General features: G+C 37.9%; 1 protein-coding gene across 6 annotated transcripts in view; it reads left to right on the forward strand.

Annotated features, from left to right (window-relative positions):
- The first annotated feature begins 7,808 nt into the window (after positions 1 to 7,808).
- IFT88 (intraflagellar transport 88) overlaps positions 7,809 to 13,853 on the forward strand; it is a 41,006-nt gene continuing 34,961 nt past the window's right edge. For 3 of the 6 annotated variants that reach the window (XM_060770954.2, XM_060770959.2, XM_060770960.2), the window contains exons 1-7: positions 7,809 to 7,964; positions 8,485 to 8,590; positions 9,029 to 9,091; positions 10,098 to 10,154; positions 10,970 to 11,023; positions 12,832 to 12,895; positions 12,975 to 13,044. In XM_060770954.2, coding sequence (XP_060626937.1) covers positions 8,501 to 8,590; positions 9,029 to 9,091; positions 10,098 to 10,154; positions 10,970 to 11,023; positions 12,832 to 12,895; positions 12,975 to 13,044 — 398 coding nt within the window. In that variant the 5' untranslated portion in view covers positions 7,809 to 7,964; positions 8,485 to 8,500. The remainder of the gene's footprint in view (positions 7,965 to 8,484; positions 8,591 to 9,028; positions 9,092 to 10,097; positions 10,155 to 10,969; positions 11,024 to 12,831; positions 12,896 to 12,974; positions 13,045 to 13,853) is intronic. The other 3 variants (XM_060770955.2, XM_060770958.2, XM_060770957.2) reach the window with 3 other exon arrangements.

Raw genomic sequence — 13,853 nt, forward strand, 5'->3', positions numbered from 1 at the left:
AGTCCTAAGGTTTCCTTGGCAGGATTGGCTGAGAGGGATTCGCCCTGACCTCCCTCTGAGGATGAGAACTCTTCCAAACAGCCCTATAACGTGGAATATCAAGGGAGAAAATCCCATCATATCTGCTTTGAACTGGGTTATTTGAGTCCACACGCAGATAATGTGGGATTTCCTGCCTTGCTATTCTGGGACATAGGGGTGTGTGTGGGTTATCTGAGGCCACTTCCACACATTTGAATAAAATACGGAAGTTGCAGTCCAGCATCTGGAGGAGGGCTTCATAGGACATGGCAGGCTGACACATGGAGAACAACATGAGTCTGCCTAACAGGTTTCTGATAACTAACAACTAACTGATAAAAACTAACAACAGCTCCAGTTTATGTCTTTATTTGGAGAAATCTAAATTCTTTCAATATATTCAAGTTTAATGTTGTGCCTATTACCTCTTCATAAAATTACATTTGGTTCCCAAAATGTATGGGGAATGAGTTAAAAGGTCCCACAAAAATTCCAGTTCATTATCTATTTTATTAGACCATGTAGATAAATCATGAATATGCTGCCAAAATGTGGTGTCTTTAGCTTAGGCATTGGCAAACTTTGGCCCTCCAGGTGTTTTGGACTACTGGCTGTTAGGAATTGTGGAAGTTGAAGTCCAAAACACCTGGAGGGCCAAAGTTTGTGCATGCTTGCTGAGTTTAGCTCATTGAGAAGATGATGAGAATGGAATAATTTACACACCTTAACATTACAAATAGATGCTGCGATTATGAATAATAATTATTTCACAGTAGTTAAGGCATTGAACTATTTAGCATCAGAGGCAGTATTAATTGCACTTTTGCTGCATAAGGTATCAGGTTCAGTTCCTGGAATATCCAGTTACAGAATTTCAGGTAGCAGCCTGGGAAATTACCTGTGACTGATATCTTGAAGAGCTATTGACCATTTGACACATCTGGTCTAAAGGGATCACTCAGGACAAGGCAAATCTTTAAGCCCTGTTTCCACACTTATCAATGATAACAGTCCGAATTGTCAACAATCAAGGTTCAGAGTTTCCAACGTTTTTTATGGCCCTTATAGAGTTACAAACCCGAAGACAGTTTTTGGGAGGAATGATGACAGGGGAAAAACAGAAAAAGGAGAAAAATAAAGCTGTCATGGAAAGGAATGTGCTGACAAGGCTTTTAAAATGGGAGTGTCATTTGAGAAAGATGCAAGTGGTGCTATATTGACATAAAGTTTGAGAAACACTAAGTAACAGCATTTTGTTTTCAGTTACAGTACTAAAGTAAGCATAGATGACCTCTAAATGGAAAAATGGACTGAACTGACAATTTTCATTTTCAGGTCATACACATTAACAAAGTATTAAAATACCTTGTGCAAGATTCCTTCAAACAGTAACATTTGTTAATCTTACAAGAATATTAAACTATGTACATAAGTTGCTTTGAATCTATATCATCCCTTCCTCCAGATACATCTTTAGTTCAAAAAGCAAAGTTCAGGCAGAATTATTTTTCTTGTTCAATATCATTGATCTGCATTTTTCCCCCTCATAACTGTTATTTGACGTGAAAGTCTTCGAAAGATCACAGAGAGCCCTGTGGCTCCTTTAAGTCAACAAAAATGTATTCTGACATAAACCATTTGCAAACTACAGCTCACTTCATCAAATGCAATGGAATATGTCATCCTGCTATCTGTTTACTTGCTTACTAAATCTATATAAATAAAAATGTAATTTTCGTTTGTGGGATTAACATAACTCAAAAACCACTGGACAAATTGACACCAAATTTGGACAGTGTACACCTAACAACCCAATGTATGTCCTTCACTCAATTTTTTTTATTTTGTCATTTGGGAGTTGTAGTTGCTGGGATTTATAGTTCACCTATAATCAAATAGCATTCTGAACTCCACCAACGATGGAACTGACACAAAAGTGGCACACGGGACTCCCATAAACAACAGAAAACACTAGAAGGGTTTGGTGGGCATTGACCTTGAGTTTAGGAGTTGTAGTTCACCAACATCCAGAGAGCACTGTGGACTGAAACAATGATGGGTCTGGACCAAACTTGGCACGGATATTCCATATGCCCAAATATGAACACAGATCGAGTTTGGGGAAAATAGACCTTGACATTTGAAAGTTGTAGTTACTGGGATTTATAGTTCACCTACAATCAAAGAGCATTCTGAATCGCACCAGCGACAGAATTGGGGCTAACTTCCCACACAGAACCCCCATGACCAACAGAAAATACTTAAGGCCATTCAGTCCAACTTCACCAGGGCAAGAAAACGTAATTAACGCCCTCCTAAAAAAGAGTCATCCAGCCATAGATATAGTTAGATATATATGATTCACACACACACACACACACATAGTATCATAGATTTGAAAGGGACCCCTAAAGGAGAATTATATGTTGCATGTTCCAGAGTAGGCAAACTAGACAATCTCTACATCAACACTAAGAAACAGCAAGAAATGCTGTTTACCCACAAACATAAAGAAATTATATATGTTAGAAACCAACACTTTCTCATTACTTTATTTTCCAGATCACCAGACTGGGCCACAGCAACGCGTGGCAGGGGACAGCTAGTACTAGCATAAATTCATTAGTCATATTGATAACAGACTGCAAGATAAGGGTAAAAATCTTACATACAATATTAAATTTGGTAGCATTAACTTATCAACTTAAAACCAAAATAATTCCCTGGGACTAATTTCTGAATGGGATTGTAATTACTGCTACAACAATGCATTGAGGTTGGGACTAGTTCTTTTGTCCTATCAGGGGAAAAAGACTGTTCTTATAATGATTACACAGGAAAAGTGTGCTTAAGTTGAGAGGGAGAGTATACAAACAAATCTTGCACGGGCAGAAAAGGCAAAGGAGAAAGTGGCACCTGTAGATTTTCAACGGAAACGTTTGCCCTGATAGCTGAGAGATAGATGCCTGCCAACTACAAGACTGCCATGGGCTATAGGCAAATGTGCCATGAAGTGTAAGCATGATTGCTTTCCTTTCCCTTCTTCACTTACACACATTGTCAAAAAAATGATGCAAAGATATTAAATATTTATGTTCATATTTTGTGGGTCAGTGCACTGTTGTATTTTAAGTTTCGAGAGTTGTTTCAAAATAAAGGTTGCACATATGATTTATATACACACACACATATAGTACAGGCAGTCCCTAAGTTACAAACAAGATAGGTTTTGTAGGTTTGTTCTTAAGTTGAATTTGCATAAAAGTCAGAACTGTAACTCCATCCAAATGGATAGCATAGGAGAGAGTTAACACCCGTGTGATGTTTGTTTTGTTGTCCGTGTCCCTGTTCAGAAGATTTCACCTCACTTTCTGTCCCTGTGACAATTGGATTTTTAAAAATTTGGCTTGTTGTGGAAACAAGGATTGATAAGACAGCTTCAGTGGAGACACCTTTCCCCCATGATAACTATTTCAGAAGTAGATTTACCTTCTTGGGGGTAGATTTATCTCACTTCCTTTTGTCTCACCCTGTTCTTAAGTGTGAGTCATTTGTAAATAGGGTAATTGTAATTCAGGGCTGCCTGTATATGCAATAATCTTTATTGAGAACTTTGCATGCCTCTCCTTTTCTCAAGTTCTTCTCTGTTTGGCATGCAGCATTATCATATACCAGTAATTTCCAAAATGTGTTCCACATGAGGACTGACAATGTACCATATAATATACATCTAATTAAATAACTAATCACTCCTTTGAGTGCAAGACTGAGCCACTCTTTTAGCCTTCCTTCCTTTGTGGCGATGCCATTCTTCCACCTCTCCTTCAGACCAGTCTGGCTGGAGCCTGAAAACATTCTCCATGCAGAGATGTGGGAGGGGTGTTTGACTGCAGAAGAAACTCTGCATATTTTAATTCTTAATTTTACTTGCTTTCCCATGGAGCCCCCGGTGGCGCAGTGGGTTAAACCCCTGTGCCAGCAGGACTGAAGACCGACAGGTCACAGGTTCGAATCTGGGGAGAGGCGGATGAGCTCCCTCTATCAGCTCCAGCTCCTCATGAGGGGACATGAGAGAAGCCTCCCACAAGGATGATAAAAACATCAAATCATCCGGGCGTCCCCTGGGCAACGTCCTTGCAGACGGCCAATTCTCTCACACCAGAAGTGACTTGCAGTTTCTCAGGTCGCTCCTGACAGGACAAAAAACAAACAAACTTGCTTTTCTCATTAGTGTGCCCCATAAATGAACTCAAGAGAAAAATGGCACGGAGAAAGGGCTCATTGCCAAGAAGGATAAGTGTAGGAGTAAAACTCAGTTTAAATTCAAGAGGGCTCATCTAAACAAGGTATACAAATCCATGATTAGAATTTCCAGCTTCAAAACAAAGTGCTCACAGGGGTTGGTTTGAATGAGTCAGGGTTTTTAACTGAGTGTCACTTCTTTCCCTTGCACAGTCTTTCTTATATAAATCCATTCTCCCTTGTAATACTAGTCACAGGGCAAAAAATCAGAAAAGAGACTTTAGAGGGAGAGTTAAATTCCTATTTAATATCACTTTCCCAGATACAGCTTCTTTTAACTGAGAAGCTTGTCATGCTGTAGTACATCAACATGTCACCTGAAGGCACACCTTTTTCTGTATGAAACCTGAAAAAGCTGTTTGTATGTGTGTTTAAAAGCTGCACTCCCAGCTATTATAAGTTACTACACCCATCTTCTGTTGGCTTCTGTTGACATTATGAAGACTTTTTAACTATATGGAGAATTGATTTATTTATTTACGTCACTTTTATCCCACCCATATCAGCTCGAAGGCGACTCAGGGCGGCGTATAGTTAGATGCCATATATAAAAATACATACATCGGTTAAAAGCAAAACAAAACAAAACAAAACAAAACACATCACAATACATTTAAAAATCATAAAAGCAATAAACAATAAAAATTATAAAAACTATGTCTTCTTGTTCAAATCCTAGAACCAAAGCCTAATAAAAGGATGGATGAAGGATAAGAACCAACTAGTAGTTTTAAAATGGAAGAACAGTAAAAGTAAACCAAAACTGGTTTCCAGTACAGAAAATAAATAATTTTAAGAAAACCACACAGTGGCTAAAAATGAAGTAGTTTACATCCATTTAAATATTAATATTAACTTAGTAATTGCTTTTTAATACTGCTTAATAATATTTCACCCATTACATATGCTTGACTTGTGTTCAGTAAAGTGCTTTAAATTGAGTCTGAACTTGTGATTATAGGAGCAGATGTTATTTTTAATGGCTGAATATCAAGGAAGAGACTCTTTGCTTGAAAATTCCTAAACAATTCTGAGCAAGGTATCATATCCCTACAACTCCTTCCTATCTCTTAAGCAGTTATAGATGTTATAGAATATCAAAGAATATAATCATCCAATTGATCTACCCAAGCATGGTCAAACTTTGACCCTCCAGATATTTTGGACTTCAACTCCCACAATTCCTAACAACCTATTGACTGTTAGAAATTGTGGGAATTGAAGTCCAAAACACCTGGAGGGCTAAAGTTTACCCATGCCTAGTGTAGATGGACTAGTATAGGCTCATAGATAGATAGATAGATAGATAGATAGATAATTAGGAGCAAACCAAGGGTACAATTGTTATGTATTTGGGAAAACACAAAGTTTAAAAACTGGGCATTTTTTATATATATATACACACATGTTCATTTGTGGGATTAACATAACTCAAAAACCACTGGACGAATTTACACCAAATTTGGACACAAGACACCTACTAACCCAAGGAGTGACCATCACACAAAAAAATTGAATTTGTCATTTGGGAGTTGTAGTTGCTGGGATTTATAGTTAACCTACAATCAAAGAGCATTCCACCAATGATGGAACTGAACCAAACTTGGCACACACAACTCCCATGACCAACAGAAAATACTGGAAGGGTTTGGTGGACAGTGACCTTGTGTTTTGCGTTGCAGTTCACCTACATCCAGTGAGTACTCTGGACTTAAACAATGAGGATCTGAAGTAAACTTGGCACAAATACTCAATATGCCCAAATATGAACACAGATGGAGTTTGGAGGAAATAGACCTAGACCTTTGGGATTTGTAATTACTGGGATTTATAGTTCACCTACAATCAAAGCACATTCTGAAACCCACCAACAACAGAATTGGGGCAAACTTCCCACACAGAACCCTCATGACCAACAGAAAATACTGTCTTTTCTGGTGGTCTTTGGCGACCCTTCTGCACCCCCCTCCTAGGGGTCCCATCACCCAGGTTGAGAAATGCAAGAAAACATAATCAAAGCCCTCCTGAAAATGAGCCATCCAGTCATAGATACAGATAGAAAGTTATGATTCATTAATTCACACACACACACAACACACACACATATGTATAGAACAGATATAGTATCATAGATTTGAAAGGGATCCCTAAAGGACAATTATATGTTGCATGTTCGAGTAGGCAAACCTGGACTCTCTACATCAACACTGACAAAGAAACAAGAAGTACTGTTTATCCACAAAAAATTGCATATATTAGAAGTCAACACTTTCTCATTACTTTATTTTCCAGATCACCAGACTGGGCCACAGCAATGCGTGGCAGGGGACAGCTAGTGTATGTATGTGTATGTGTGTGTATATATATATATACATATATAAAATGGATCCCCCCTCCCCCCGGTGGCGCAGTGGGTTAAAGTGCTGAGCTGCTGAGCTTGTTGACTGAAAGGTCGCAGGTTTGATTCTGGGGAACGGCGTGAGCTTCCGCTGTCAGCCCCAGCTTCTGCCTATTTAGCAATTCGAAAACATGCAAATGTGAGTAGATCAATAGGTACCGCTCCAGTGGGAAGGTAGTGGCATTCCATGCAGTTATGCTGGCCACATGATCTTGGAGATGTCTACGGACAACACCGGCTCTTTGGCTTAGAAATGGAGATGAGCACCACACTCCAGAGTCGGACATGACTGGACTTAATGTCAGGGAAACACTTTTACCTTACCTATATATATAACATAGGCTATTGGAGGATAATCCACATACTAATTTATATATTTGTCTGTTAAAAGGTCACAAAAATATGCAAGTTCTATGTATTGTCGAAGGCTTTCATGGCCGGAATCACTGGGTTGTTGTAGGTTTTTTTGGGCTATATGGCCATGTTCTAGAGGCATTCTCTCCTGATGTTTCACCTGCATCTATGGCAAGCATCCTCAGAGGTAGTGAGGTCTGAGCATCATCACCACCTCTGAGGATGCTTGCCATAGATGCAGGCGAAACGTCAGGAGAGAATGCCTCTAGAACATGGCCATATAGCCCGAAAAAAAACCCTACAACAACCCTATGCAAGTTCTCTTTTGAAGGTTGGGATGAAACAAGCATTCAACCAGTCCTTGCTGACGGCCAATTCTCTCACACCAGAAGCAACTTGCAGTTTCTCAAGTCACTCCTGTCCCCACTGATTCTTTTCCTGAAACATCTCACTCCTTAAGGACTGGGCATCCTTTGCAACTTGCTATACATAATTCATATTTTTAAAAACACCTAATAGTATACTTTCCCCCCTTATTTAACCCCAAACTCTACATTCGAAGCCCAACTTTTCGAACAGCTTCACTCCTCCCCTTGGCTTCCCAATCACTGCCTTTTGGCTTCCAGCTAGAAAACCGGAAGTGATAAAAAGCTATGGGCAAAGCAAAAGGGAAACTGCCTTCACTCAGTCTTACTGCGCATGCGCCGATTTCCTCCTCTCTTTCCTCGGCTTTTCTGTAACTTAGCAACCCAAAGAAGTGCATTGTGGGCTTAAGGGACTAGGCCTCGAAGAGGGGCCTCGGCTGAAGGGAAGTTTACCTTTTTCGGGTAACGAAGCAGGCGCGTTAAACCGATAATTTGGAAACACTAGGATATCGGGGGAATTCCCAGTATGTTCATTGTTGTTGTTGTTGCCTTCTCCTCTCTGTATAGCTTTAAAATAATTTAACATTGTGTTAAAGCAGGCCTGGGCAAACTTAGGCCCTCCAGGTGTTTTGGACTTCAACTCCCACAATTCCTAACAGCCAAGTTTGCCTAGGCCTGATCTAAAGTCAAATATTTTTTGGTTGGTTGGTTTGTGCCACAAAGGCTTTTACATACCTTGATGGATTCTGGACCAACCATTACCTGGGAAGGTTGCCAAAAGTTAAAAGTGGACACGACAGCAGCCACACAATTTTTGGATGTGAATAATCAAATTTGTAAAAGGCAAATAGCAAATATGGAGCAATGACTGTAAAGGCAAGTGCCCCAGACACCATCTGTATAAGTGCCCCATGACAGCTAATCATAAGCATAAGGGCAATGGATATGTTTATTTTTCAAGATGACCAATCAATAAATTTCTGTTTTGAATTCATTAACATTTACTGATTGTAGAAACTGAAAGTCATCTCTTTTAACATTCAGTGTTTCTTAGGCTACAATGATGAAAAATGTCCACCTGGCCCCTGAAGCAGATGAAGATGATCTTTATTCTGGATACAATGACTATAACCCTACCTTTGATACAGAGGTAAAATATCTTGATTTCTCATTTGTGATAAATAATCATTATCTGTGTCTTAAACCCAGTATCTGTGTTTTCATTTAATATGTCCTCTCTAGGCATATTATAAGTCCTTGAGCAGGCCAAAAATCTTGGGCCAAAAATTCTTTATTCCAGTAGGATCCACGTTGTCCATTGTTTTGCCTATTGATGCAAAATCTGGGACTCCTGTGAATGTAGAGGTCTTAGTTAACTGGAACTATAAATGTGCAGGATAGTCGGCATAATTGTAATAAATAGGACTTCTGAAGGAGAATTTTTATATAAAAATACAAATGTAGCAGTTTTTAAAAAGTAATGAATGGTACCTCTTTGTATTATTTAACAACTATGTAGGGAAGAATGCACTATAAAATTAATTACTCCATTATTATTTGCTGATGATGCTTTGTTGTGTTCTCTTAGGATCTAGAAAATGACCCAGCTTTTCAACAGGCTGTGAAAACTAGTCATGGTAGAAGACCTCCAGTAAGTAAATACTAAGCATCAGACTCTCTCTCTCTCTCTCTCTTTATATATATATATATATATATATATTCAGTTGTGTCGGTAGGTTTTGTTTAGAAAACATCCATAGAAACAGTAACTGCAGAGTGTGCTAATAAGGAGATTCCATCTGAACATTAGGAAGAACTTCCAGACTGTGAGAGCCATTCAGGAGTGGAACTCTCTGCCCCGGAGTGTGATGGAGGCTCCTTCTTTGGAAGCTTTTAAACAGAGGCTGGATGGCCATCTGTCAGGGGTTCTTTGAATGCAATATTCCTGCTACTTGGCAGGAGGTTGGACTGGATGGCCCATGAGGTCTCTTCCAACTCTATGATTCTGTGATAAATTACTGAATGTTTTTGTTAGTTAGCAAATGATGGCAGTTCAAGGAAGATGTGTACAAGAGCAGTGAAAAGCATACCTATATGGATGAAATAACGGATTGCCTATCTTACCTATCATGCTTATATTGACTAGTATCAGTTTTCAAGATGAGAATATTTTTCCAGATCTATTACATGAAACCTTTAACCTGAGATTTTGTGGGTCGTATCTGTGGCCTCTCACACTCACACCTCATGATCTCTTGCTAAGTTACAGTTACTGTTGTCTTATATACTTTTTTAATATGATAGTTCTTTCAGTCTACTTGTTCACTACTAGAACAGTACACCAGCTGACTGGAGGAAACTTCTGACTTGTGTTCAATAATATCTCTTACCAATTGGAAAGTGTTCTCCTTGTTATCAGTAGGAGGCAGTCTTGTCTTAATTCTGCAGAAAGACTTGACACTGCTTATTCTTGTCATTAATTATGTGTTATGCTTAAAACAGGTTTGTATTTTGTTAGAAATAATGTGAAAATGCCATTTTGTACAAATCGATATATAGCTTCTCATAATTTTCTGTAATAATTATATTAAATTAGTTTTGTAGACTAAAAGGTTTTCTGATAATTCTGAATTAATTATAAACTCTTGTCTTATAAGTTTACAGCCAAAGTTCCAGGTACATCCAGTTCAAGAACTTTAGCTACCGGATATGGGGTAGGTATTTATTTATAATGTATTTTTATTGGGATATTTTTTGGCTCAGCATTTCAGCCAGTGAGCCCTAAATGTTAATTTTGAATTTTGAATCTGATCCTTTCATCCTCCTCATGAAGTGAGTTTTATATATCACTGAATAGAAAAGGTAGTGCTTTCAGAGACAAGTGAAATACTGTAGCACTGTGGTTTACAGGCACATTATATGTATCTATAAGGAAACGTTCTGCTATTTGGGGGCTTTATCCCTTTCCACAATTTCTTTCTGCTGTTATCTGTCAGTTACTTTTCTATTTCTGAGAAATTTAATGTTTAGCTATCATACAATTAATGCTATGTGATTTTTTTTTAAAAAAACAACAACATTGTCCTAGTGACATAAATAAGCGTAGAGCATAGGCCAAAGAATTAAAGCTGGGACAAAACTGGACAGCATTGAGAAAAAAGAGGTAAACAGCAGATCTGCTATTTCTGTAGCAGGAAAGGGAAGAATATTCTATGAGCAGTTGTCCTTCTTGAACAATATATTTTATGGTTATTCACATTTAATTTACCACTGGTAAAAACTGGCATACTCCTCACTGGCTCTAATTTGGAATTATTTCTCCATCAAGCAAGTAATACAATGTCTGAAATTAAAGTTCCTGTCTTTACTTCTGTGGATGTTGCAATAATATAGGAGTCTGCAGTTGATATTAGCACAGTGCCCACTTGATGGTGTTAGAAGAGTGATTCCCAAGCTTCATCCCTCTTCTTCCTTTAGCAAGACGGAATAGAGTGATTATTGACTTTGAATGTTTTCTACATTGTTATAGTCAAAGACAACACTCTCTTCATCCATTGGCAGACCAGTGACAGCAGCAGTGCAGGTAGTTATTGTACAATTATTTATTGCTCGTAAACAGCCGTTATCATGCACTGTAATATACAGAACAATTATAGATAACAGTGACATAGAGTTTATCTTAAAACCAAGAAAATAAACACAACTGGGACATGTGGGTGTGTTATTAAGCATTCAACTTTGGTGTTTAATGATAATTTCTTAGTAAAAGCATAATCATGATTTCTCCTTTGCAGTGAAAATAAATGTAACAGGTAAAAAACTTAGAAAGTAAAACTAAATTCTGCATATATTTTCCTTGAATCACATCTAGGTCAATGATGCCTACTTTATGTGGAGGATTTCTTTAAGACCTAATTTTATAACTACTGAGGAAACATTCCATTGGTCTGCAATCTTCTTCTCATACATGGGAATAACTACTAAAGCTTTTTAGGGAGAATGTGTTATTTTCTTATTTTCTTCTCCATATGCTTAAAAAAACATGTACTTAAAAAAATAGACAATTAGACTCAATCTGTATCACATCCAATTGTTATAGTCAGCCAGGGTGTATTTCTAACATAAGAAGGTGATTTGACTCCCTGACTAGGGTTGATTGGATCATCACTGCAGCCCATCATCTGCAGTCCAGCATTGCCATTTTTTCTTATTCATTCAGAAGATAACTTATTTGCTTTATGTCCAACATTCTTCTTTGCCCTCTGCATACCATGGTGGGCATATCTTCACTGGCCATTTAATGCATCTTGGAGTCAGCTTCAAAGTCTAGTGGCTATGCAATGCATGTTGCAAAAGCATGCTGCAGGGTGCTTTAAACCCATTTAAACTGAGATAAAGTCAAGTGGATATTCCAAAATAAAGCTCTGTACATCTGTACATCAGTGTAAAACATATTGCATGGCAAAAGTGACTGCAGAATGCAAATTGTTAACCAAAGTTTTCTACTGATGCGCATATGCACATTACTGTGGAGGGGGGAAATATTCTCTGTGGCTGTCAAGTCAGGGATATTGCAGATTTTAGAAGTAGCCTCTGCGGTTTGTGTAATCACCATCTAGTCCTTGAACTGGTTTCAGGATTACCAATCTAATCATCCACACATCAACACTGCTGTTTTTGCCGCTTTGAAACTGACCTAAGTGGTCAGTGTAGATATGCCCTCAAACTTCCAGAGCAGGTTTGTCAGGTGAATGGGAAACTAAATTTCCCCCTTCCTAATTTCACTGGCAAAAGTAATACTAAAAGCAGATATTTTCCGTTGCACTCCAGCAGCAATTGCATGTTTTCAGTATGTTATATAGGACCTCCTTGCAGCAACACCAGAGGCACTCCAAGTGGCCAGCTACTGGTCAAAGGACATTTAATGAAATACCAAGCTTGCAAACTCTGCTTTGTCTGTTTGTTAAAAATTTGTTAAAAATGTAATACAATTGTCTGGTTGATACTGACATGATAAATAAAAATAAAGTATGTTATATTGTATATAAACTTGATCAGCTTCAAACATGGTAAATACTACAGTGTTTTCTACAGAGAATATTACAAGAATAAGTGTATTTTAAGTGTATTATAGAATAATATAATAGGAATATTTATTTTGAAGTAAAGCCATTATTTTCAGTAGGCCTTCTAAATGTGTATAGGTTTACTGCCTTAATAAAATTTATCAGAAATGTATTATACAGCATCAATAAAGAATCTAAGTTCAGTATAATGGAATATAGTTTATGGCTCAGTTCTGTCAGTTACCATCAGCACCGTGCTATGTTCAGACTCTTTTTTTTCTTCATGATTGCTAGCAACAAACCCTACCTTCATTTATTCCTTCAGGATGGAGTTGCTAGACCTATGACAGCAGTTCAGGCAGCAGGTTACACAAAAGCATCTTCAAGAGGTATATGTCCCCACAAAATGATTGGCTATGACCGGAAAACACTATAGCACCATTCTTAGTCTGGTTTATTAATCTGTAGGTGCTGCATTTGATCCTCTTGGTCAATCTAGGGGACCAGCTCCTCCTCTAGAAACAAAAAATGAAGATAGGTATGTAAAATTGTTTCATTTTCATATTTTTTCAGCTATAGTTTTTAGATTCTTCTTTTAATCAGTAATATTTTATCAAGGTTTTATCACTTATGCTGGGAATGGGAACAGTTGGTATACTACCTTTTACTGAGCAAATCTGTACCCAGAGAAGTTTGGGAAACCACCTTGTTTTACTGAGGTTGAAAGCAATATTAATTTGATTTTCTGCTAATAAGGGCAAATCTCAAAGAAAGCCAGTGCAGTGTAGTAGTTTGAGCAGTGGACTAAGACTCTGGACATCAGGGTTTGAGTCCTTGCTCAGCCATGGAAACTTTCTGGGTGACCTTGGACTCAGCCTCAGAGAAAGGCAGGCAAACCTTGTCTGAACAAATCTTGCTAAATCTCAAGGGGAGATTGTAGTAAATGTCAAAGCTGTTTAGAGTTCCAACATCTATGATTCAAAGTCTGGGAAAGATCATGTTTAAAACTATGACATCTACAATTCGCCAACATCCATTGTGTATATTTTATTATGTTATTTTATATTATGACTATATGTTATCTGGAATACACAATAAAAATGTGAAATATAAAGGTGTTAAATCCAGTAAAACTAAAGCCTGCAAAAGGTTTTGGACTATAGACTTCCTGCTAAGTATGTGCTATTTTATTTTTTAGCTGTGATTTTATATTTATTCATTGTTTTTGTATCTATGATGTGCTTTTATTGTGCCTTTTGCAAGCCACACATGGAGTGCATCCAAAAAAAATCAAAGCAGTTAGCAAGGGGGGGGGGGTGCCGCTGGTATTGTTTTGTCTTTGTAGAT

Source organism: Anolis sagrei, chromosome 3 (genome assembly GCF_037176765.1).
Source record: "Anolis sagrei isolate rAnoSag1 chromosome 3, rAnoSag1.mat, whole genome shotgun sequence".
In the NCBI taxonomy this organism is placed as follows: Eukaryota; Metazoa; Chordata; class Lepidosauria; order Squamata; family Dactyloidae; genus Anolis; species Anolis sagrei.